Here is a 22,065-nt window from a genome sequence, read left to right on the forward strand (position 1 = left end):
TCTTTCCCTCCCTGCCTCACAGCTGGTGCTCTGGCGGGACGGGGACTGGCGAAGCCACCTTCCCTCTGTTGGAGCGGGCCCTTGAGAGATGGCACTGCCTCTCTCAGGCCACCCCGACGGTGCTGGGGGGAGCCTGGGTGGCGAAGGGCTTGGGGCGACAACAGGTGCGGACAGGCCGGGAGGCCGGAGCGCTGGAGGTGTCCTTATCAGCGCCCGAGGATCGGGGCGTCGCCGTCCGTCGCCTTCAAATCGGGCGCGGCCGCCTCTCCCGCCCCAGCCCGTCCCAGCCCGTCGTGTCTCGGGCCGGCAGGAGAGCAGAGCCCGTCGTGTCCCGGGCCGGCAGGAGAGCAGAGCCATGCTGCACTGGGGATACGACGAGCACAACGGTAGGGAACGGCGGCCGGGGGCCGGCGGGGTCCCGCGGGAAGCGCTGCCCGTCGCTGGGCTCGGCAAGCTCCCCCGCGCTCGGGAGAGCTGGAGGAGCTGAAAGGCTTTGCACCGTGCGAGCGAGCCGAATTTTGTCTCGGCATTCTGCAAGGCGGGCGGCTGAGAGGTGTCCGTGAGTGCGGCATCGCCGGCAGAAGCGGGTCGGGCTTGGCTCCGGGTCGGGTCTGCCGCGTTCCCGAGCGGGATTTCGTTCGCTCGTTTAGCTGAACAGTTGCGTACACAGATCGAGTACGTGCTAGACAGCTGCACTGATCGGAACTGCTGTACCAGCAGTGCTTTTCCGATTCCAGCTGTGTTCTGCTTCTGCTACACGGTGGTAAACCCTAGTTACTTGACTGGATTATTTAATTGTATGACTATGCACTTAAGAGGAGATGCTTTTGGATTTTAGTTGTTTCGTGGTTTCCTTCATCTTGTCAGTCTTTGAAGTCCCAAGATGAGCTGATCAGCAGGCTTAAAGACTTTGCTCTCTTTTGCATCTTCAGTCATGCAAACGCTCCAGTGTGCAGACAGTCTCACAAGTCATGCAAGTAGAAATGAAAGTGTTTTGTAAATTGTAGGCTCAACTGATAAAATACATGGAATATCTTATATTGTCTGTACACAGAGAAATGAAATGCCATCACAGTAAAGGGAGACAGCTATACATTTGCATATACTAATGTCTATAAGAATATGCTTTGTGTATATTATTGCTTAGACTTTGGAATACTGTTTGTGCAAGTACTACCTTTCCTTCCTGGCCCTCTTGTCCCATGTTTTCTGTATAGATGTACTTTTCCTGAAAAACTGGATGGTGGTGGTGGATCACAGAGATGTTGCAATGATTGGGTGTGTTATCTGCTGTTGTGCACTCTACCCTACCCCTCCCCTGAAGACGTAAATGGGTCTTGTTTTCAAAGTTTTCTCTCCATACGTTTCTATGCTTTGAGCTTCACCTGCACGGTCCAGATAAGAAGCTCACTTTCCCTCCCTTATCCTATCTCTTCTTGTTTGCTATTCTCGACTTCTAGAGAGGGGAGGCCACCAGAATTTCAGCTGCGGTGGCCCGGGACCTTGCTTGAGGCCCCATGTCTCTTATAAAACTCTATTTATTGCCTGCCTGGTAACAGACTTGAGGTAGAGTTTGCCTTTCGTTCCTTTCTTCGAGCCCCACAGCAGCTGTGGGGTGGATTGAGTCACAGTTCTTCATCAGTCCATCCCTTTCACCACACCTTTCACAGGAGATTGGAGGAGGGAGGCATGGATATCGAACATTTCAGTGCTCTTCCCTAGCATCAGTTCTATTTCTCAGCTTTTTCTCTTCTACTGCATTTATTTTACTGATTTTGCTTGTTTTTAGTTTGAGTAGCAGGTGAAGGAAATTGCTCTGATTCTTGAAAAATTTTGTTGGCCTTCATGGCCCTGAAAATAGTTTTGCTGAAACTAAGATTACCTTTTACAATTGAGGCAGAAATAAAGTGAAATTAATTAAATCTGATACAGTTATATAGTATGGTTGACTGCCTGAAGACTTGAATCTGTGTTCAAAGTTCTGCATTTGTCACTTGAAACAGTCACAACATAAATCATTATGGCAAATATTAAAGCATACATGTCTGCATAAATGGAATATCTATGTTTAAGGACATGAGCTCACTGTTAGGTACAGAATTAAAAGTTTTGGGGCTTGACCCTGACTGGGACACCAGGTGCCCACCAAAGCCATTGTATCACTACCTTCCTCAGCTGGACAGGGGAGAGAAAATAGACTGAAAGGCTCAGGGGTTAAGATATCACTCACCAGTTACTTTCACAGGCAAAACAGACTCAATTTGGGGAAATTAGTTTTATTCGTTGCTCATCAAATCAGAGTATGGTAATGAGAAAATAAAATAAAATCTTTAAAACACCTTCCCTCCAACCTTCTCTTTATCCCAGACCCAATTTCACTCCTGATTTGCTCTGTCCTCTCTTGCAGCATCTATGGTCAATTAATCACGTTGTCTCTGCCTCTCCCTTCTCTTCAGTAGGATGACTCCTCACACTTTGCCCCTGCTCCAGCATGGGGTCCCTCCCATGGAGACAGCCCTCCATGGATTTCTCCAATGTGAGTGCTTCCCACAGGCTGCAGTTTTCACAGACTGCTCCACATTAAATTCCCCAGGGGGCCCCGATTCTTGCCAGCAAACCTACTCCAGCTTGGGCTTCCCATGGGGTCCTGCCAGGAGCCTGTTCCAGTGTGGGCTGTCCATGAGGTGACAGCTTCCTTCAAGATACATTCATACATTCACCTTCTCCAGTTGTGACTCTCCATGGGCTGCAGGTGGATCTCCATGCAGGGCACAGTGGCCTCACCATGGTCTTCACTATGTTGCAGGGGATCTCTGCTCTGGCTCCTGGAGCATGTCCTCCCCTTCCTCTTGGTGGCTGCAGAGCTGTTTCTCTCACATATTCTCACTTCTCTCTTTTGGTTGCTGTTGCACAGGAACTCTTTACCCTACTTAAATCTGTTATGCCAGAGGTGCTAGCACTGTCCCTGACAGGCACAGCCTTGTCCAACAGTGGGTCCAGACTGGATCCAGCTGGCACTGGCCCTACTGGACATGGGGAAAGCTTCAGCAGCTTCTCACAGAAGCCACACCTGCAGCCTCACTGCCAGTATCTTGTCACACAAACCTAATGCAGAAGTTCACAGTTACTTTGATTTCTGAAATGCATGAAGGCATTATTTTTTTTCCAAGTGAAAACCTTGGCCTTTGCTTTCTTGCCATTTTTCTTACATCACAATTTTGATGTTGCTTATCTGTAGAGGCATTATACTGAAATCTTGAAAACTGACTTCAGTGTGCCATCATGCATGCTTTACACTACTGCTCAAGGTTCCTGTCAGGACAGGAATGTTCCTGCCCCTTGAGTCCTGTTCATTTACAGGGGAATTGCTTTAGTTAAAAGGCAAATCACAGAATGTGTAAGGTTGGAAGAGACTACAGTTGGAATTCAATTGCTTTCACTTTACTATTTGTTTAATGAAATATTTGGTAATTATTTACATGCACTGTTTTTACTGCAAAATTTTCTCTTGAACTAGTTACTACTGTAATGCTGAAGCATTTTATAAATAAAAGGGATATTAATTCATAGAAACATAGAATCATTTAGATTGCAAAATACCTTTAAGGTACTTCAAGCTGTAACTTCTTATACATTTTTTCTTTCTGAGAATAATTGCATCATTTCAATATATGCTTTAAAAAAGATGCTTAATTTTACCCATGATGAATTTTTTTAATTGCTTTTGTTTGAGTACATCTTACTGTAACTTAATATGCAATCAAATTACTTGCAAACCTAAGTTTGCATTTAAGCACTCTGTGTTTGATAAACTGGGCAATGGATTCTTTTTCGAAATAAATGAGGATGTGTTCCTGTCAAGGTCAGACCATACTAAAATAATGAATTTTCTATATATAATAACAAACTGTGAAAAAAACCCAACCCAAAAACTTTTTCACATGTACATGCTCCATTTATGCACATGTAAAGGCTCACTGGAACTCAACTGTATCCTGTAGTGTCTTCACTGGACTTATCTCAAGTTATCCTGTTGACGAAATTTGTAATCTTTAGCTTCAGCTGGATCAAAATGCAACACCGTGAGGTGCTATAGTGAGTTCTATTTTCTACCAAATTCCTAAATGTCTTTATTGTGAGATCTGTTTCATGAATTGGCTGTGTGCAATGCTGGTGAGTGGTATGTGCAGCGATAGTCTGACCTAAAAGTGTCAGACAATTCATTGCCTGTGGTAATTTTGTGTCCAAACTGAAGGCATGAAATCTTCAAGCAGATGGTTCAGTTTTTTGTCATAAATCTCAGCCACAATAGCTTTGGTTGTTTAAAGCTACTAGAAAATTGCCTCTAGCAAGAGAACATTTTCCCAACAGCAGGAGAGGATTTCATAAGTTAAAAAAGTGGTATATTAATCACTTTCATTCAGTAAAGGAAAAAATTAAGGGAGAGGAATTAATGAGTTATACTCCCTGGATATGTCTTAAGGTGCATATTTAGAAAACTGAAGTGTACATTATTTTAGTGTAGAGGTATCAAATACAGATCTGAATTCAGACATTTTCACCCTGGAGATCTCAGAGGCTTAAATCTGATTGTATTACATGCATTTGAGGATCTCTTCCAACAGTAACGACTTTTTTTTACAAAAGTCACACACAAAGTTTGGATTGGGCTAGAAAATGTAGAAATTGATTGAGTCACAGTTTTCCTAGAATGGCAAAAGCATGATAATTTTACTAGATTGCTGGTAGATTGCCTAGTGAGGAATACTTCTTGATATAATCTGTTGGTACAAAATGAGCTGAAATTTCTTGATATATTCCTGTGTATTTTGAAAGGTCGGATGTCTGGTAGTTTGTTTACTGGTAGATGTTTGATCACCATATCAAAACAGTATTTTGGTCATCTGAGCCAAGAACAAGTGCCAGACAAACAACGTCTTTTTTTTAGACCTGAATATTACTGTTAAATAATTAGGTAGTGACAGAATCACTGCCCTTGGGTCCTCCTTTTGTCAACTTTGTATTATTTTTTAATGCAAATCATCCATATTATTTAATTCAAATAACTATAGTTATTTCTGAGACAGAACAATAGGAGACCAAGTAGTTAAGCACATAAATATTTTTTTGTCTTTTCTCAGTTAAGGAGTATTAGAAATATTAAAATTAAGTAGCAATAAGCTTTTTCTAGGCATCCCAAAACACGGTAGTGAGGTATAAATTATGGAATGGTGCTTCTTACAAATGTAATTTTGTGTTGCATCCCTAACTATAAGGTATTAGGATCTAAACACAATTAAAGTTATATTCTAAACTGTATGTAATTAGAATATTGAATAGCTTTGATGACCATTCGTGAACTGAGAGGAATTAAGTTTAAACATTTTTATGTTTCAAACCAGTAGGATTTTTATCTTCTGCCTTAGAATCTATTTCTTTATTGAGTTTAGTTAATGGAGTAATTAATTTTTAGCAAATCAAGATTGAAGGCCTTTGTTCTGAGGCTTAAGTCTTAGGCTATTCTTTACAAGTTTTTCCCACTTCTATTTTTCAGTGCTGCTCAGAGGAGAATAATTTTCTGCCCAGGTGCTGTGCAAGCAGCAGCCCCCGGCGCTGTTGGTGCTTCCTCCCTGATTTACTGCCAGGGTGCATGGGGGCTTTTAACACCTGTGAGTTTCTGAGCTGTGTTCACTTCTATTGAAGTTGAGGAAAGAAAAATATTTAACAGCTTTTGATGTTAGGCTATTGACCTAACCATCATACTTCTTCATCTTTTTTGTCATCATTTTTATTTAAGTGCTGAGCCATTCAGAAAGACCCAAACCCAATTTTTACACTGAGGTTAGTTATCTTCAGGATAGGGAGATAGTTATGAGCATTTCGTGATGCAGATTTTATTGGACCAGGTTCTGATGCTTGTATTAAGTATTTCTTATATCCAGTCTCTCAACTGTTTATTATGCTTCTTACCCATTGTAAGCCTGGAGGAAAAAAAAGTGCTGTGCTTTTCTTAATTCTGAAAGATCTTTTGCCCTGCAGACTTTCACCTTTCGCCTTTCTCTTTTTTCTTCCTTCTTTTCTCTTGTTTTCCCCTCCTTTCCATCCTAAACCTTGTTTTCTGTCTTTATAGAATATATTCTCCAGGCAACTTCTTGTTCATATTTTTGTTTACCGTCTTATTCAAATAGGGTTAAACAATGGCACATACATACTTATTGTGAATTATTGGGAAGTTTCTGATGTTTGGTAGGTAACAACAGATAACTCGCATATCCTTGTATTTTAGGATGTCATTTGCCATTTGATCATATCCATGTTAGCTTTTCAGGTGACATTTGTCCTAGCCTGCTTGGAGAGAAGAAGGTTGAGATCACTAGTATTGATTAACAGCTTCTTTAGTCCTATAATTTCTACCTAAGTCTGGTGAATGGTGCTGCATCTATGTCTGGAAGATCTACTCTCATCAGCTGAAGGCAGTAAAAATCCAAACCTCCCCAAGTGTTCCTGTTCTTTGATTTTGTCAGTGCTACACTAATGTGTGTGTATGTGTGCCTGTGTGCATGGACCCTTCATGATTAGAGGGTGACAGTGTCTCTTTCTTGTGACAGCTGATGTGCACAGTTGGTGGGCTTGGGAGGAGGTGCTCAGAGGTGCCGCAGTGTTTAGGTTCTAGGCACTACCATCAGGCTTCAGGAAACGCTCAGCATTTCTGGCACCACCAGTCGCCTTTTCTGACATCTCCCCATCTCATTCAGAGTGATCAGTGGAAGCTGTGTTCTCAGGTCTTTTGAAGCAAATGACTAAGACATTAAAAAATTCTTAATGCAGGGATTTGGCACATAAAAAAGGTAATCCTTAAAGACACAATGATATTAGGCAAAAATAGCATGTCAAAAACTTACTGGCATATAGTGCCTGTTGGATACAGGATGCCTGATTTGAATGAACATTTGTAGTGTCTTGTGCATAGCTGAGTCCTACCTGGGAATAATGAAGCATCTACATACTGCGTGTGGCCTTGTTTAAAGGTGCATGCAAGGTATGTGGAGGGGTCCTGAGAACTGCTATTGCGATGTGATGCAGCAAAAGTAGCTGAATATTTTGATTTGTGTTTTCCTGGTGCATCCTTTTTGAATTTAAAAGGTGCAGATGAGGACAATTCAAGCAGAGTTCTCTTTCATAAGAATGAGGGTGTTGTCAGCAATTTAGACTTCTCCTCCAATGCATTGCAGGGCCTGCCCACTGGAAGGAGGTTTTTCCTGTCGCTAATGGAGACCGTCAGTCACCCATCGACATCAAAACTGAGGAAACCAAGTATGATCCTTCCCTCCGTCCTCTAAATCCCAGTTATGATCCAGCTTCTGCTAAAATCATCCTTAACAACGGGCACTCCACCAGTGTGGAGTTTGATGACACCGTCAACAAATCAGGTTTGTTCCTTTACTCTTGCACTGTAACTTCCTCCACCAATTCCTAAATAGAATGCCTACAGCCTGGGCACATCTCATTGCTGGGTATAAACAGTATAAACAATAAGAATTTGCTACTCTGGATGAGAAATTCCTTTTTCCCTGTCTTTCAGCATGATACAGTGTGGACAAAATTCGAGGTTGTTTGTCAGAAAGTGCTGGGATTCCATACTCAAAGGAGTGATTTGATCCACCCCCACCAGCTGGATATTGCCAGCCCTCTGTTTGAACAGTGTTGTGTACAATTTTTCAAATGCTTCTCTCTCTCTCTCACTGCAGATGAATCTTTTATGTCTCATTACAGGTTCATTCCAACTGAATCACTCAAATCTCTTATCTGAATTTAGCTGCAGATTTGGTTATGTTTTTCCCCTTTTTACAACCTATACTCGGACTTCTTATGTCAATCAAGTAAGAGCCAATACAGAACAAGTTAAATAGATCCAAAGTCATCCCTTTTCTTCTCTGAAGAATATTATTGCCCCAGTCTTTTCTAGGAGTATGTAGCTTCCCTTTTTGCAAATGATAATTCTTATTAAGAAGTTCTCTGGTTTATCATACACTTTGTAATGGTAGTGCCTTCATCTTTGAAACCTTCTCTTGGATTTTGGACAAGCCAGCATACCTGCCCTTGAAGCTGTAGGAGTGCAGAATCTTCAAGCAATAAAATCATTTTGTGGCTGTGTGAGGCTTAGCTGAGGATCCAAGACCATATGATACTTTCACAAGTGTCAAAGCCAGAGAGAGACTGATTTTTGATGATCCATTAATCCTGGGGACTTATTAGCTCATAGTGGCAAGAGGGAGAGACATAGATGGAGATATTGTCATGTTTTTGTTTCCTGAGCAGTCTTAGTTTTAAACTTTCTATCAACATTGGATGTTGCCTGAAAGCCACCAGCTGACCATCAATGATCAATCTGACCTTGTGTCAGATGCCACGGAACTTCCCAGAATTAATCTCTGCTTCAAACCTAGTAGATGCTGGTGAAATAAAGCACATCTCTTAGAAAAATACACAATCTTGATTTCAAATTTTCCGGCGATGGTGAACCTACCACAGCCTTTGGTAAGTTGTTCTAATTGTTAATTACCCTCAGAGTTTAAAACAAAAAAGGTAATGAATATGAATACACCAAGAACCTTTTCCACTCTCTTAATTCCATCCATGAAGTGACAGGGCCTGAACACAGTGTTTTTCTAGGCTTCCCCTGGTACCAAAGCAGTGGTAATGTGATCCTTCTCTTACTGCTTTCCTCAGGCTGTATCTCCAAGGATATAGTTCATATCATGGCAAAGCACTGACAGATGTTTATCCGATAATTAACAGATGGAGTCCCCAGTCTCCTTCAGTAGACTCCATATCTTTGATGCATGGACCAGATTCTTCAGTCCACAACCATAAACTGAGTAATTAACTATTTTCCGTAATATTTGTCACTGACAAACTTTATCAGTATTGTTTTTGTTTTCTTTCAGGTCATTGGTCAAAAAATACTGAATTTTCTAGGGCCCAAATTTGGCTTCTGGGGCACCTCTGTGAAGTAAGAACTCCTGCCATGTGTTGATTTCATGAAAAAAAGGTCAAATTAATTTGTGCTAGATATATTAGCATCTTCTAATGCATTATTAACTGGCTCCCATATGAACTATTTCCTCACTTTGATCAGCATTGGAACTGGGCTGTCAAGTCTGTAATTGTTTGTGTAAGTCTGTTTATGCTCTTTGGTACCACATTAGCTCCATTCTTTGAAATTGGTCTATTGATCTTCCTCCAGGATTTCACAAAATTTGAGATACTGATATTTGTCATAAAAGCTTCTGACTACCCTCTTCCTTAATTACTGTTGGAATGAAAGGGTTTTACCATCACTGTGTGATGTGGCACAAACACATCAACAGGCCATTTTCCACATTTTTCAGCATAAGTATTTCATGCTGGTGCATTTCTACATAATTGTTTTTTTCTCAGCCATTAAAAACACCGCCCTTTATACTATTCTATGATCATTTGAATCCAAGTTTACAGCCCTTAAAAGAAGGAATTTAAGTGCCACTGCCCCATCTCCTCTGTTTGATATGTTTTAGACTGTGTAAATGTATGTTTTTGAAGCTTTAAGGAACTTAAATATTTTTTCCCAGAATAAACAGTCCCTGTTACTTTTCATTATCCAAGCTACTTGTGTTAGTAAATAGGCAACTTAAAAATTCTTTTTTCATCTTTATTTGATGTACTTTGTTCCTAAGAAAATTTAGGTTTTGGACTAAACCTAGAAGAGAGAAAAAAATTGCAATTATCATCATCCCTACTGCTCTTAATTTAAAAAACATAATTTAAGTCTCCCCTCATTTCCCCTTAAAATTTCTATAATGAGCCAGTAAGCTATTCCAGACTGATTCCCAAACACTCAGAGGACGCATATGGTGCTGGGAAAGTGGAGTGATTTGTTTTACTGTGAGTAAGGAATCTTTCTGAGTGTAATTCAAGGCTCTGTGATTTTAATTCTAAGTCTGACAAGAAAATTATGAGCACCTGCAAGAGCAAAATAATGAAAAAACCTACCCATATGCATGAATTAGAATTAGAACAGAGCAGAATAGAAATAGAATAGACTCTTTCAGTTGGAAGAGACCTGCAGTGATCATCTCATCCAACTGCCTGAGCAGTTCAGGACTAACCAAAAGTTAAAGAATGTTGCTAAGGGCATTGTCCAAATGCCTCTTAAATTCTGATAAGCCTGGGGCTTTGACAACCCCTCTAGGAAGCTTGTTCGTGTTTGACCTCCGTGTAGTAAAGAAATGCTTCCTAGCATCCAGTTTAAATCTTACTTGACACAGCTTTGAGCCTTATCCACAAGTCCTATCACTGGATACTTAAAAGAAGAGACCAGCAGCTCCCTCTCTGCTTCCCTTCCTCAGAAGTAGAGAGCAGTGAGGACACTCCTCATCCTCCTTTTCTCCAAACTAGACAATCCTAAAGTATGTAGTTGCTTCTCATTCTTTCCAGCCCTGGCTAATTGTCAGTAATATTGCAGTTGTACAGTGCATATGTAGCATTGGCTTAATTTTATTTATGTTAATATAAGCTCCTTTTCCTCAGACTTCAATCTGATGTAACTGGATCTAGTTGCAAATGAAGGAAAAATTTAGACTTCGCCTATTTTCCACTAAATTGCAAAGAAGAAAAAGAATTCTGCTGACATAGCATCCTTTTTCATAAAACCTATATTTTGAGCTTAATTTTTTAGTGATTCTTTTGAATATAATCAAGAGAAGGAACTCCTGGGTGTTATAAAATAGAAGTATTTTCCCATTCTCTGAGAAATATCCAACATTTACAATAGCAGCATATCCTTTAGTGCCCATAACCCAGTAATTTGCCCATAAATGCAATTTTCGTAATCATATCCTCGACAGATGAGGGTTTCTGTAGTTCTTCCAAGAAATGGGAAATCTGAGACCACTTCTGAGGAGGAGCAGAGGAGTCTCCGAAGACTGAACTCTGGTGTGAGGTTAGAAGACGTGGGTAGAGACTGCCATTCTCTCAGTGAAAGCCTTTTCCTCTGCTTGGGTTTCCAGTGCTGACTGGGGGGCCGCTCAGCGGGACCTACAGGCTGCGTCAGATTCACTTCCACTGGGGATCCAATGATGAAGCTGGCTCTGAGCACACGGTGGATGGGATGAAGTATGCGGCAGAGGTAAGGCTGTACGTGGAGTCATCCGTCCCTCTAAGTTTGTGACAAGTTTTCCATTGCAAGAATAATGTTGCATTTTCTGTTCCTGCTTTTCATCTTCCCTGCATTTTATCGAAAGACAAATGGTCTTCCTGAGGTGTTGCATGTTTGGTCCTTTCTTAAAGGAGAACCTCTTTGAAAGCTTTGGAGAGGATTAAAAAAGGAGTACAGAAGACAAGAGCTTGATAAGAGCAGACCTAATGTTCAAGAGTTATTTTAAACTTTGTCTTTCATTGTTTCTTCCTTGGAGAACATTTTCAAAGTCATCTTCAATGACAAACCACAAAATTACTGGATTTGAGGCCTGTGTAGTGTAAAGTTTATGCAAGATTTAGGAATGTTGCATTCTGTGATGCACTTAACAATGTGGTGGTTATGACTTTGAGAACCACGCTTTAATATCTGTGGGATGACTGCTGCCTATGGGATGCCTGCTGTCTGTGGGGTACTGTGCTTCAGTGGAGGTGGTGTGCCACAGGGAGAAGTGCCCCATCTGCTCTGGCATGGAGCATCCACTCCTGCTCTGTCTCCTTTGGTGCATTTGAGTAATCTGCAGGAGAAAGTTCTCAGTATGAGATTTCTCTTTGAAAGTGGAAGTAACATGGAATATTTTCAGGAGATTGAGATATTTAAAAACATACGATTCAGACAGTGTCAGAGTTTTCTGGGATTAAAAAGAAGTAAAAAGTGTAAAAATAAATGGACAAATAAAAGCCATAATACTACAGAAGAAAAATATGTATGCACTGTGGTGTGATCAGATTTTACTGGAAATGCTATAAGAGATACAAGTCAGGAAAAAAAGATCGGTTTTCTAACACTAATGGGGAAAAGTGACATTTCCAGTGTTTAAAGGCTTATGTTTTCCACAGGAACCAGGTGAGATGGAATATAAAGAATTAATAGAGGTGCTTTAAAGCCATTAAGTACCAACCCCAAATTTCTAGCTGAGAAAATATGTTTCCCATCTAAGAATCCAAATGGAAGGAGAAAATGTCTCTGAATTTCTAGCCAGTCTAAAAGCCTTTCTGTTACCTGTTGGTTGGGTAACCCTCCACAAGAAGCTCTCTTGATATCATTTTGGCTTTGGGATAAGAAACTCAGAATTAAAACCAAGGATTCTGAATATTGTTCACACAAAAGAAAATACCTCGGAAGGAGACACGAAGATGGTTTCAGTGCTCACCTTTGTAAGGAAGATGTGCAAGGTTTCAAGAAAAAGCGTCGACTGAATTGAAAAAAGAATTAAAGTACAGGTAAGGAAGACTCCAAGGTTTGGCCCTTAAGCCCACCAGGAAGCAGAAGGGATCCATGGCTCCATTCTCTGTGACAACATACAGTCTGATCAAGGTCTCTTCACAAGCTGCAGTAACACAGCAGTGGTAAGATGGGATATATTCCTTAGAGAGAAGTCACAAGCCATTGAGAACGGGTCTGTACCCAAAAGTGTCCCACACTCTGTTTGGGGGTTCTGGAAGGCTTACCTTCTTGGGTTTTGTTTTTTTTTTTTTTTTTGGCAAAGCTATGATGAGGAGGTGGGAGTGGGCTTTTAGTAGCTGTGGCATTTTTCTTTTCGTTCTTTGTTGGGTTGTTTTTGGTGATTTTTTTCCCCCAAATCTACAATAAAAGTAATTTCTGACTAAGAGTATCTGTTTCCTTTTTGCATATGTAAAAATTGTTTAAAAGTTGTTCGACATAGGTTCTGTGAACTTATAATAGGGAGCAGTGCAGACACTATGAGCCCCAGGATACTGATGCACTTGAGAAAGGTTTAGTGGACCATGTTCTCCTCCTGGTTTAGTGTATAATATTCTTAGCAACTTTCCTTCAAGGATCTCTAAAGCTGTGAACCAACATACTCATCGTGGCTTGTCCATTTATTATTATTGATGACAGTTATAGAGATTCCTTACTTGCTGCAAGTAATATTTCAGCACTTTAGAACCCAAATGCTTAACAAACATTGATATCAAGTAAAGTTCCATTTTATAGATATGGAAAATTGAAACTTATAGAGGTTAGGCAAGGATTGATATTTATAATAAAAATCTTCATACTCCTGGATCCCTGTTTCAACCATGCAGTTGTGGTGCTTCATGTAGAAATCCTTTAAAGCAGGTTTCAGCTTTCCTAAATTGTTCTTACTTTCCTTGTCTTGTAGGTGCTGTATTCCAAAAGGAAGCTTTTTGTTTTCATGGGTTCATCCCAGTTTAAGTCATTCAATGAGTTGCTTTTCAGCATTCTTGAAGTTCCAAATCTGAAAAGATCGTCACCAATTTTAGAAAAGCCAATCTCACACCCTGCTTCTGAGCATATTTAACTAAAAACTATGTGTAATAAGATTTACTAATCCATCAAGGATATCTGAAAGTAATTAATGTTTGTGAAGTACTTAGAGTTAACTGCTGTGTGAGTGTGCTCTCTCCAATTTGGCAGTCAGACCATGGCTCAAGGCTGAAACAACCTGGCACTTCCTGGGAATCAGGAGTTTCCATCATGAAGTGTGGGCTGGAACTTGGAAACCTGATTTAACAGGAGGGACTTAAGTGGCATGGGAATAGACATCACAGGCTTTTCCTCTTCCCTCCTGACTGGGTAGTGTCTTTAAGATTCTTAAGCAAATATGACAGGACACTTCCAGAATAAGGCATGTTGGAAATGCAAATGCTCAAACCTGAGATAATAAAGCTGCTTGTAAGGGCATCACTACTGGTAGTCATAGAAAATAACATTTGAAAAGTGTCAGAAAGGAAATGCTGATGTTCCCTTAAGCTAAACAAGGGAAAAGGGGTCAGTGCAAGTTTAATGTGTGTTTGCCTGTTTTCTAGCTATTTATGTGGATGATTAATGTTGCTGAAAGCTTGATTAAAGAAAAAGAGGAGTAAAATACTAATGACATCCTCATGAATTTCAATCACTTTTTAAAATCAGCTGTACTAAAAATGGATTTAAAACCTCTAGTTATATAACCATTGGCCTTTTTTTTGTCTTCTCAATTCAAAATCCAGGGGCCTAACAGCAATTTGACAGGCACTGTGGTGGGCTGATTGCTGCTAAATTTTTAATAATCTCAGCCACTGGAAATGCTTTTGTCATTTGTGTGAACTACATATTTACTGATTTCATGAAATATCTGTATTTAGAACACTGAATGATTCTGCATATAAAAGAGTGAAAGAGTGTCAATCCCAGTAAAGTTCAGTAATATTCATTTGCCACTACTTGAGTTCAGCGAGAGTTGATGCTGTCTGTGTCTCTTGCTTTTCAGCTTCACGTGGTTCATTGGAATGCAGAGAAGTATTCCAGTTTTGTTGAGGCAGCTTGTCAGTCAGATGGACTAGCAGTCATGGCTGTATTTCTGAAGGTGAGAAAGCTTCAGCCCTCATAATAAAGCTGCATTATAAGCCTAAAGAGATACTTGTGATGGTTGATGTAATTATTGCTAAAGAGATACTTATTTTATACTTATTTCCTTCATAGAGTTTAGCTGCCAATATAGAAAGCTGTGCTTCCTTTAAGAATAAAAATATCAGCCTAACAGATTTTTCAAGACAGTCAGACTCTTCAGATTGCCTAGTCTGCAAGCCCACGCAACATTAGATGTGGAACTTAATTCAGCTGCTTCTATTTGGATCCCAGTATCTTGTTCTTGATTGGCATGTTCTTTAGGGGGACAGCTTGATTTCAAGGTTCCTTTAATGTCTTGTTTCTGAGCTGGTAGTTTCTTCTAGAAAATAATAATAATTTAAAAATACAAAACCAGAAGCTGGAGAATTCCCTAATGATGATTTTATACCTTTTTGCCTTCTATACACGTTCTAAGATTAAATTCGTGCGACAACTTCGCTGACTTCTGTATGAAGAAGCGGATGGGGAGTTCCTACAATCTATGGCAAAAGAAAGGGCTTTGGTCAATTCTATGATTTCTGGTGGCTGACACAGCTTCCTGACAACAGCTAGTGCTGGTGCTGACACAGTCAGAGAGCCATTCCATGTAGCAGTTGCAAAGAACTGCTTCAGCAATTCAGTAATTCCATCTTTCGAGTTTGCATTTCAGTGGCTCAAGGGAAGTGTTACTGGATTTCTTAGCACACAAATTCTGTTTGGAATGTTCTTATATAAAACCAGCATTTTCAATGTTATAAGCAGTTTAGATTTCTGATGTTAGTCTGTAACTTTTCATATGCTGGATATTAAAATATGAAAGAGAAATGGTTTCTATTCCCCTGCAGTGCAAATTTGTAATTCTTTTGTACCTGAAATAATTACTATGACAAGCCAGAATAATATCAGCAAGGGAGTGGATATTCTTTATGACCAGTATTATATCTAAGGACCATCTAGTCACAGGCTTATACTCACAAAATGCATCTGGTCTTACAGTCACTTCAGTTATATAAAGCAGTTTCACTATGCGTTTACTTTTCATTAATTTTTGTTGCTTTTCTCTGGAACTCCACTGTTTTTTTTTTTCTTTGGTCTTAAAAGATTGGTGAATGCAACCCTCAACTGAACAAGATTACTGACCGCTTGGACACCATCAGAATCAAGGTGAACAAGTGCTTCTAAAAGAATACTAGCTAATATTGGTGGTTGCTTTTGTTGGGATGTGGTTTATTTTGGTAGGTTTTTTTATTTTTGAAACCTGGCTGCTACTCCCTGCATCTTCATGTTTCTTTACCTCTAAGCAATTGATACCTGATTTGAGACAGTTTATGTGCATTCTGTTTAAGTTGAAAACTGGGTAGACAAAAAAATAATTTTTACATTGTAAAAGATATGGGGAAAATGCTAATTCCTCAGAGAACCCAGTCTTGGATAAATCTGTTGCTATGAGGATAGTAACAGGGGAAAAACATACTTTATGGAAAGTTGTAAAAAAAATGAGGGAAAGACTTCCTTCCCTGTTTTGCTGAGGTACAGAGTGAGAAATAACCTATTATTTGTGTGAGAAAAATCAGCCAGACTCTCAACATGGTGTTTCAGACTGGTATCTCTGGCCTGGTGTCCAGTACAGGGAGAAGCAGAAGTAACTCCTGGGAGGAGTGTGGAGGGAAGCAAGTGGCAGTAACCTGTGTGGTAACTCTGCCCGCCCCACAGAGACCACACTGAAAGTCTAACATCTTCTGCCTTTTCCCCACAACTTCCATCTCATGGTCACCTGTAACTTTGGGGAGCCTGTGCTAACATACCTTTCATGGTGTCCTGCTGGCATTGAGGAAAGTCACAGCAAAGCTGTCTCTGAGGTAAGACCTCAGAAGGGCAGTGATGAGGACCTCCTGTCATCACCCAGGAGGCTGCCAGCCCAACTGATAGTGAAACAGGCTCTACCTCCTTTGGCATGATTTACCTTGGCCTCTTGCTTTTAAATAATGTTGCCCTGGTATTTCTTTTTCTTTTATTTCTTTCCAGGGGAAAAAAGCCCTATTCACAAACTTTGATCCCAGCTGTCTGCTTCCCAAGTCCCTGGACTACTGGACTTACTTTGGCTCTCTCACTGTTCCACCTCTTCTTGAGAGTGTCATCTGGATTGTTCTGAGAGAGCCCATAAGTGTTTGTTCTGAACAGGTATCTTTGGATTTTTCACTGCTATAGAAATGTTACTTTTGTAAGAACTGAAATTGTAAATGCCACCCAAAATTACAGTTTTTCGCAGATCTTGGCACTGCAAACCTTACAAGATTTTCAAAAGCCAAAATTTCTATATCAAATTTATTCTAACTAGTTGTCTTTCTTGATGTAACACCTATTAAATTCATTCAAATACATTCGTTTTTATAAAGAACCTGCATACTCTAAAAATTAATAAGCAAAATTAATTCATAAGGAAGTTAAAGAATAAAATAGTTATGGTGATGCTTAGAAATTCTGGAATTCTAATTGATTTAATTATTTGCATATCCTGCTCATACCTCATCTTCCGCATTTTTATGTGGCAGACAAATAGTAAATTTCTTCTTACATTCTAAATACATAAAACTTGATGAATTTACTAGAATGGTGAAAAGGGAATACTGTTGTAATAACTTGGAGTTATGCTAGTCTGTTTTAGAAAAGCTGTGATTCGACATAAAAGAGTCTATTTACATTTCTCGTTAAAGCTTCATGCTGTATCTTAATTTGGCAACAGTGACACCCAGCGGGCTAATCTTAGGTGCAAAGTATTTCTGAGTAGAGATCTCATACTTTGCAGAAATGGTGACTTCAGTCTTTGCTAAAAATGTTAAGGCTGTTCCCTGAATGGGTTGCTTGTTAGGAAACTGCAAATTTCTGGTTTTAATTGAGTTGAAGTAATTTATTTGCTCAATTTGTGTATTTTTCTCATCTGTATCACTTTCTGATTCCCCTCAATCTGGCTTTGTAAGGCTTACTGCAATACGTATAGCTCTCGGACTGAAAACTTGTATTAAGGTATCAGCTTTCCAAAAATAAGTCATTAAAAGCTTCTTATTTGGGCAAAAATATGATTAATACATTCTAAAATGTGGAGTGCCGTGAACAGCCCTGAATAGCAGGCTCAGAGAACATGGTGTGGGAAAGTGTCAAGTATAGTGATCCTTTACTGGTTTTTCATAAACTTTAGTTATATCTTACGTATTAAAGTAGAAATTGCTATATTCTTATCAATATAAACATGCACGCAGCTCAAGTGTTTGTTTCCAGTAATATCCATCATTGTGATTGATCAGTCAGCACCATGACTGATATTGTTCTACCATTTAATTTTACTCCTCGAGTTTGTATTTCTTCAGGGATTTAGAGTTTACTATGGACTTTTTGTTGCACTTTTCAGGTTGAAAGAAATTAAAAATAGCTTTTAAGTGTTTGGAAATTTACAGGACCCTGAATTACAAACTTTACCTTCAGCATGGAGTGAAGCAAGATAGCATTGACCTTTTCTGCTCTTAATGTCATTATGATGCAATGTGCCATTCAACTAAATGCTCGGTTATAATGGAATGGCTTTTCTGTTGTCCGACCTTTGGTAACCTAGGAGGGAAGTAAGGTGATATGTAGAGATAGTAACTATTGGAAATATTAGAAATTAAACAAAATTCTATACTTAGCTCAGAAATCAGGCTCAGATTTCCCAATGTTAGGCATGGAGCTTTGATGGGATTTCTGCTGAGATCAGCAGACGCTGAGTTATGAATTACTGTTTGTCCTGTGTCTTCACAAGGGAAGAATTTAGAATCTCTCCTGGTTTGAGTAAGCACTAGTTGCAGAAGCTTTCTGTAGCACCACACCTGCAATTCCAGGTTAATTGTGAATGTACTCTTTGAACAAAGAATCATACAGAGAATGTTTGTATGACAAGAAACATAATCTCTTTTTTTTTTTTCTTTTTTTTTTTTTTTAAAAAAAAAAAAAAACAACATTCCAGACTCTCCAAACTGTGAAATCCAACTTAAAAATACAATCCCCCTTGGTTTAGATCAGGTTATGGAAGACAAAGTGTGAATAAAGGAAACAAATAATCCTTATGCACATTTTCATGTTAATGTGTACTTTGGGATATTTTCTCAGTAGTCACCCTTTTTCATTTACCAGGATAGAAATGGCAAAATAGCCATTCCCCTCATGACTTAATAAAACACAGTTCTGTTCCTTCTGGTGGAAAAACAGTGACAAGTGTCTTTCATAGTTACATGCTTTTTCATTAGTATTGACAGGAGGGTTTTCTGCTGAGCCTTGTGTCTCTTTTGGTTACAGCTGGCCAAATTCCGCAGCCTCCTGAGCACTGCTGAGGACGAGGTCGCCTGCTGCCTGCTGAGAAACTTCCGGCCTCCCCAGCCTCTAAGGGGACGAGAAGTCAGAAGGAATTAACAGGAGTAAATCCAACGTAGCCTCCCTCTGAAACCAAAGGCTGAATTCATTTTAATAGTTAATATACTTTGTGAGATTTTTAAATTTTTTTGTGAGTTGTTTTAACAAATAGGTGATTTTTTTATTGGTGGTTTTTTATTAGTGGTTTCCATGCAGTCATTTCTCACAGGCAAGTATGTCCAGAGTTGTCACAGGTTCTTTGATGGTAACAAGTCTGACTAGGTTTGAGGGCATTGGCTTGGAAGCACTGGGCCATCAGCATTGCACACACAGAGGTCACTGCTAATCATAAGGGTCAAATGTGGTGAAGGAGTTGCCCAGATTTTGCCACCAAATTACTGAACAGGATCCCTGGTATTATTGACAGTATGGGATATTCAGGGATTATTCCTTTGGTCTCTAGCATAAAATTTACCTTCTGTATAAACGTCACATTGCAGTTCTCAAAGAAAAATATTTCAAGGATGATGTAATTTCATTGCTGACTTCTGCAATACCATGCTTACTTTCCTACAAAAAGCACTAATGACTAGCAGCATTTAAGTAAAAGAGATATTTATATGATCTTGTTATTCTGGCTGCTTCATAGCAGTAATTATGTACTGATTTATTTTTTTTTAAGCAAATAGTAAATATTTTATATATTGCAAGATCATGGCAAGTAGATTAGGTATTCCTAAATTTCACAATGTCACAAGATGAAATTGTCCTGAAACCTGAAAACTGCAAGGTGAAAGGGCACAGAGGGAGCTGTTTGTGCCTAAATCCAGTCTGTTGCATTTGGTGGAAAATAAGGGATTTTTACACTATATCCATGTAGCATCAGACTTTTGCAACTTCAAATCAAGAGGCAGGGGTAGCTGTAGTTCCAGTCTGTTGCACGCTCTAGTTTGAAGCACATGCTGCTTACCTCTCATCTCGCTGTGGAGCACAGTACTGCCCAGGTATAGAACGTCTCAAAGTGCTGGCTGATGTTCTGCTGTCACAGTTGAACTTCAGTGGTTGCACTTATATTCCAAGACCAAAGAGAATAGTCAGAAAGAGCCAAAGACATGGGAATCAAGTCAACTTTTAATAAAAAGCTCAGCCCTCAATAGCAATATGTTGAAACGTCTGTCCTTATGAGTTGACTTGAACCTCCTTTCTCTCAGGAGCTTTTTTTATCTGAATAAAATTGGGGTTTTTTACACCAAATATTTTCATTAATGAACATGCCATAGGATGTAGCTTAGGATAGAATTAGATTTACTCTCAAACTGTGAGAACTACGTAGTGAAATCCAGTGATACCTGAAAGAGGCAGCTAGAGGTTTTACTGAGAGAAACTGGCAGCAACTAACACCAATCTTTGTAGTACTTCTGACAAATTCATCTTTCATAGCTGCTCTCCTTGAATTCATTTTTAAATAGGTTTTATATGCTCTGCCTTTTACCTCAGTGGGTCATTTGCTCTTAGACAAACAAACATGAGGGAAATCAAAATCAGGATTGACTTTAGATGCTGTTTTAGAACAATAAATTAGACATAGTGATATAGAGATTTTATCTTAGTTTAAGATATGTAGACTTTTTTGTTTTCTCCTCCCAAGAATATAGCTGTTATATCCTGCAAGGCCTCTCTTGAATATGCCTTTTGAATATTTTCTGAAGAAAAGAACACAAACAGACCATTGGAGAAATAAAAGGCATTTAGTAGCACTAAAAGAAAAACAGGAGTGTGTTGTATGTTTTCACTCCCTTATTTAGACTTAGGATTGGATCTCATGTTTCCCTGTTATGTGAGTAGCTACAGAATGTAGAAAAAATGTTTACAATTTCCAGGATGGATACAAAAGATTTGTTTGTCTCAGAAGAGAAAGGAATAAGGCTACTGCTTCACATTGTAAACAGAAGTTTTACAGAATATGTATTTCTTACATATTTTAAACAGTGGAGTTGATTCAATGCTTTTATATTTATAAGGATTTTATCAAAATAAAATATGGATTTTTATGAATGTGTCTTGTATTTTCTACCAAAGAGCATAAAGTTTTACAGTAAAGTTTATAAAAGTTTATAGTTTTATAATTAACACCTGCAGCATCAGGTTTGGAAAAAAATTGTCACACATCATTTGAAGTCTGTTATTGGGCAATGTAATATTAGGTCTGCCTTTATGTCCAAATAAAATGTTTTTGGCAATGGTAAGGCATGCAATCAATTCTGCAAGTTTCTGATAGTGCATTTTTGAACTATTAACTATTTTTATAGTTATGCTAATAAGTTTTAGAAGAAGATTCTCATCATTCAAGTAATTCCTCTTTCGTGGAGATGCCATTTTCATATTAGATTGGCCTAGCTGAAAGTTAGTGGTGACATCTGAAAAAGACTAGAAATGCTCAGTTGCCTGAAATCCTTTGGGAACAGCTTCTCAGGTTATCCATGCCCTGCAAGTGTAAAGTGAGAATTTGGACACAGTCTCAGCTCTGAGCATGTGGTTGCACCCTTAGTCACTAATTTCCTCTATGCCCAAGTTACACTGAATCTCAAACAGACTACTCAGTGTGCTCCCTGAGAATCTTATCACAAGTGTGAAATCCATGTTGTCCTCTACAGCAATTGAGGCTGAAATACATCATCATCCCCCAGCCCTCTGCAGCCACACGGGGTTGATCCCTTTGATCAACTCTTAACTCTCCAACACACTTTGAGCCTTTATATTAAGAAGAACAGAATGCTTAGTGACCAAAAAACATAGAGCATATTTGCTGAAAATAATAGCTGTCAAGAATTGTGGACTGCTGGAAGGTTGATCACCCATGAACTTATTCTCAGAATTAAATAAACCGCAGCAGAGCCCTGGGGTCAACTCTGCTGTTTTTGGCACAAGAGGGAAACAGTCTGCTCTGCTCTGCTTATAGCATTTGCCATCATTCTCACAATGTTTTTAATGTTGCACATGTTTAACATCAGCTGAGAATTTTCTTTATGTCAAACAAAAAGCTTGAGAAGTAGCAGTGTTCCCTTCTGGAGTACAGTGGGCTGAAGATGCACCAG

The 22,065-nt window shown here is 39.3% G+C and overlaps 1 protein-coding gene across 7 annotated transcripts; it reads left to right on the forward strand.

Moving 5' to 3' along the window:
- Positions 1-266: 266 nt before the first annotated feature.
- Positions 267-21,020, forward strand: LOC136369917 (carbonic anhydrase 13-like). Of its 7 annotated transcripts, none has more exons than XM_066333075.1 (8): positions 267-285; positions 329-386; positions 7,233-7,430; positions 11,049-11,167; positions 14,472-14,567; positions 15,692-15,754; positions 16,616-16,771; positions 18,917-21,020. In XM_066333075.1, exons 2-8 carry the CDS (start codon positions 356-358, stop codon positions 19,028-19,030), a joined length of 777 nt encoding a protein of 258 aa, XP_066189172.1. In that variant the 5' UTR covers positions 267-285; positions 329-355; the 3' UTR covers positions 19,031-21,020. The 7 variants fall into 7 exon arrangements, with proteins under 7 accessions (XP_066189172.1, XP_066189177.1, XP_066189201.1 ...); XM_066333104.1 differs by lacking the exon at positions 267-285 and adding an exon at positions 9,140-9,175 and having other exon boundaries at positions 300-386; XM_066333068.1 differs by lacking the exon at positions 267-285 and having other exon boundaries at positions 300-386.
- Positions 21,021-22,065: the final 1,045 nt, after the last annotated feature.

The sequence above is a fragment of the Sylvia atricapilla genome, chromosome 1 (genome assembly GCF_009819655.1).
Source record: "Sylvia atricapilla isolate bSylAtr1 chromosome 1, bSylAtr1.pri, whole genome shotgun sequence".
Lineage (NCBI taxonomy): Eukaryota > Metazoa > Chordata > Aves > Passeriformes > Sylviidae > Sylvia > Sylvia atricapilla.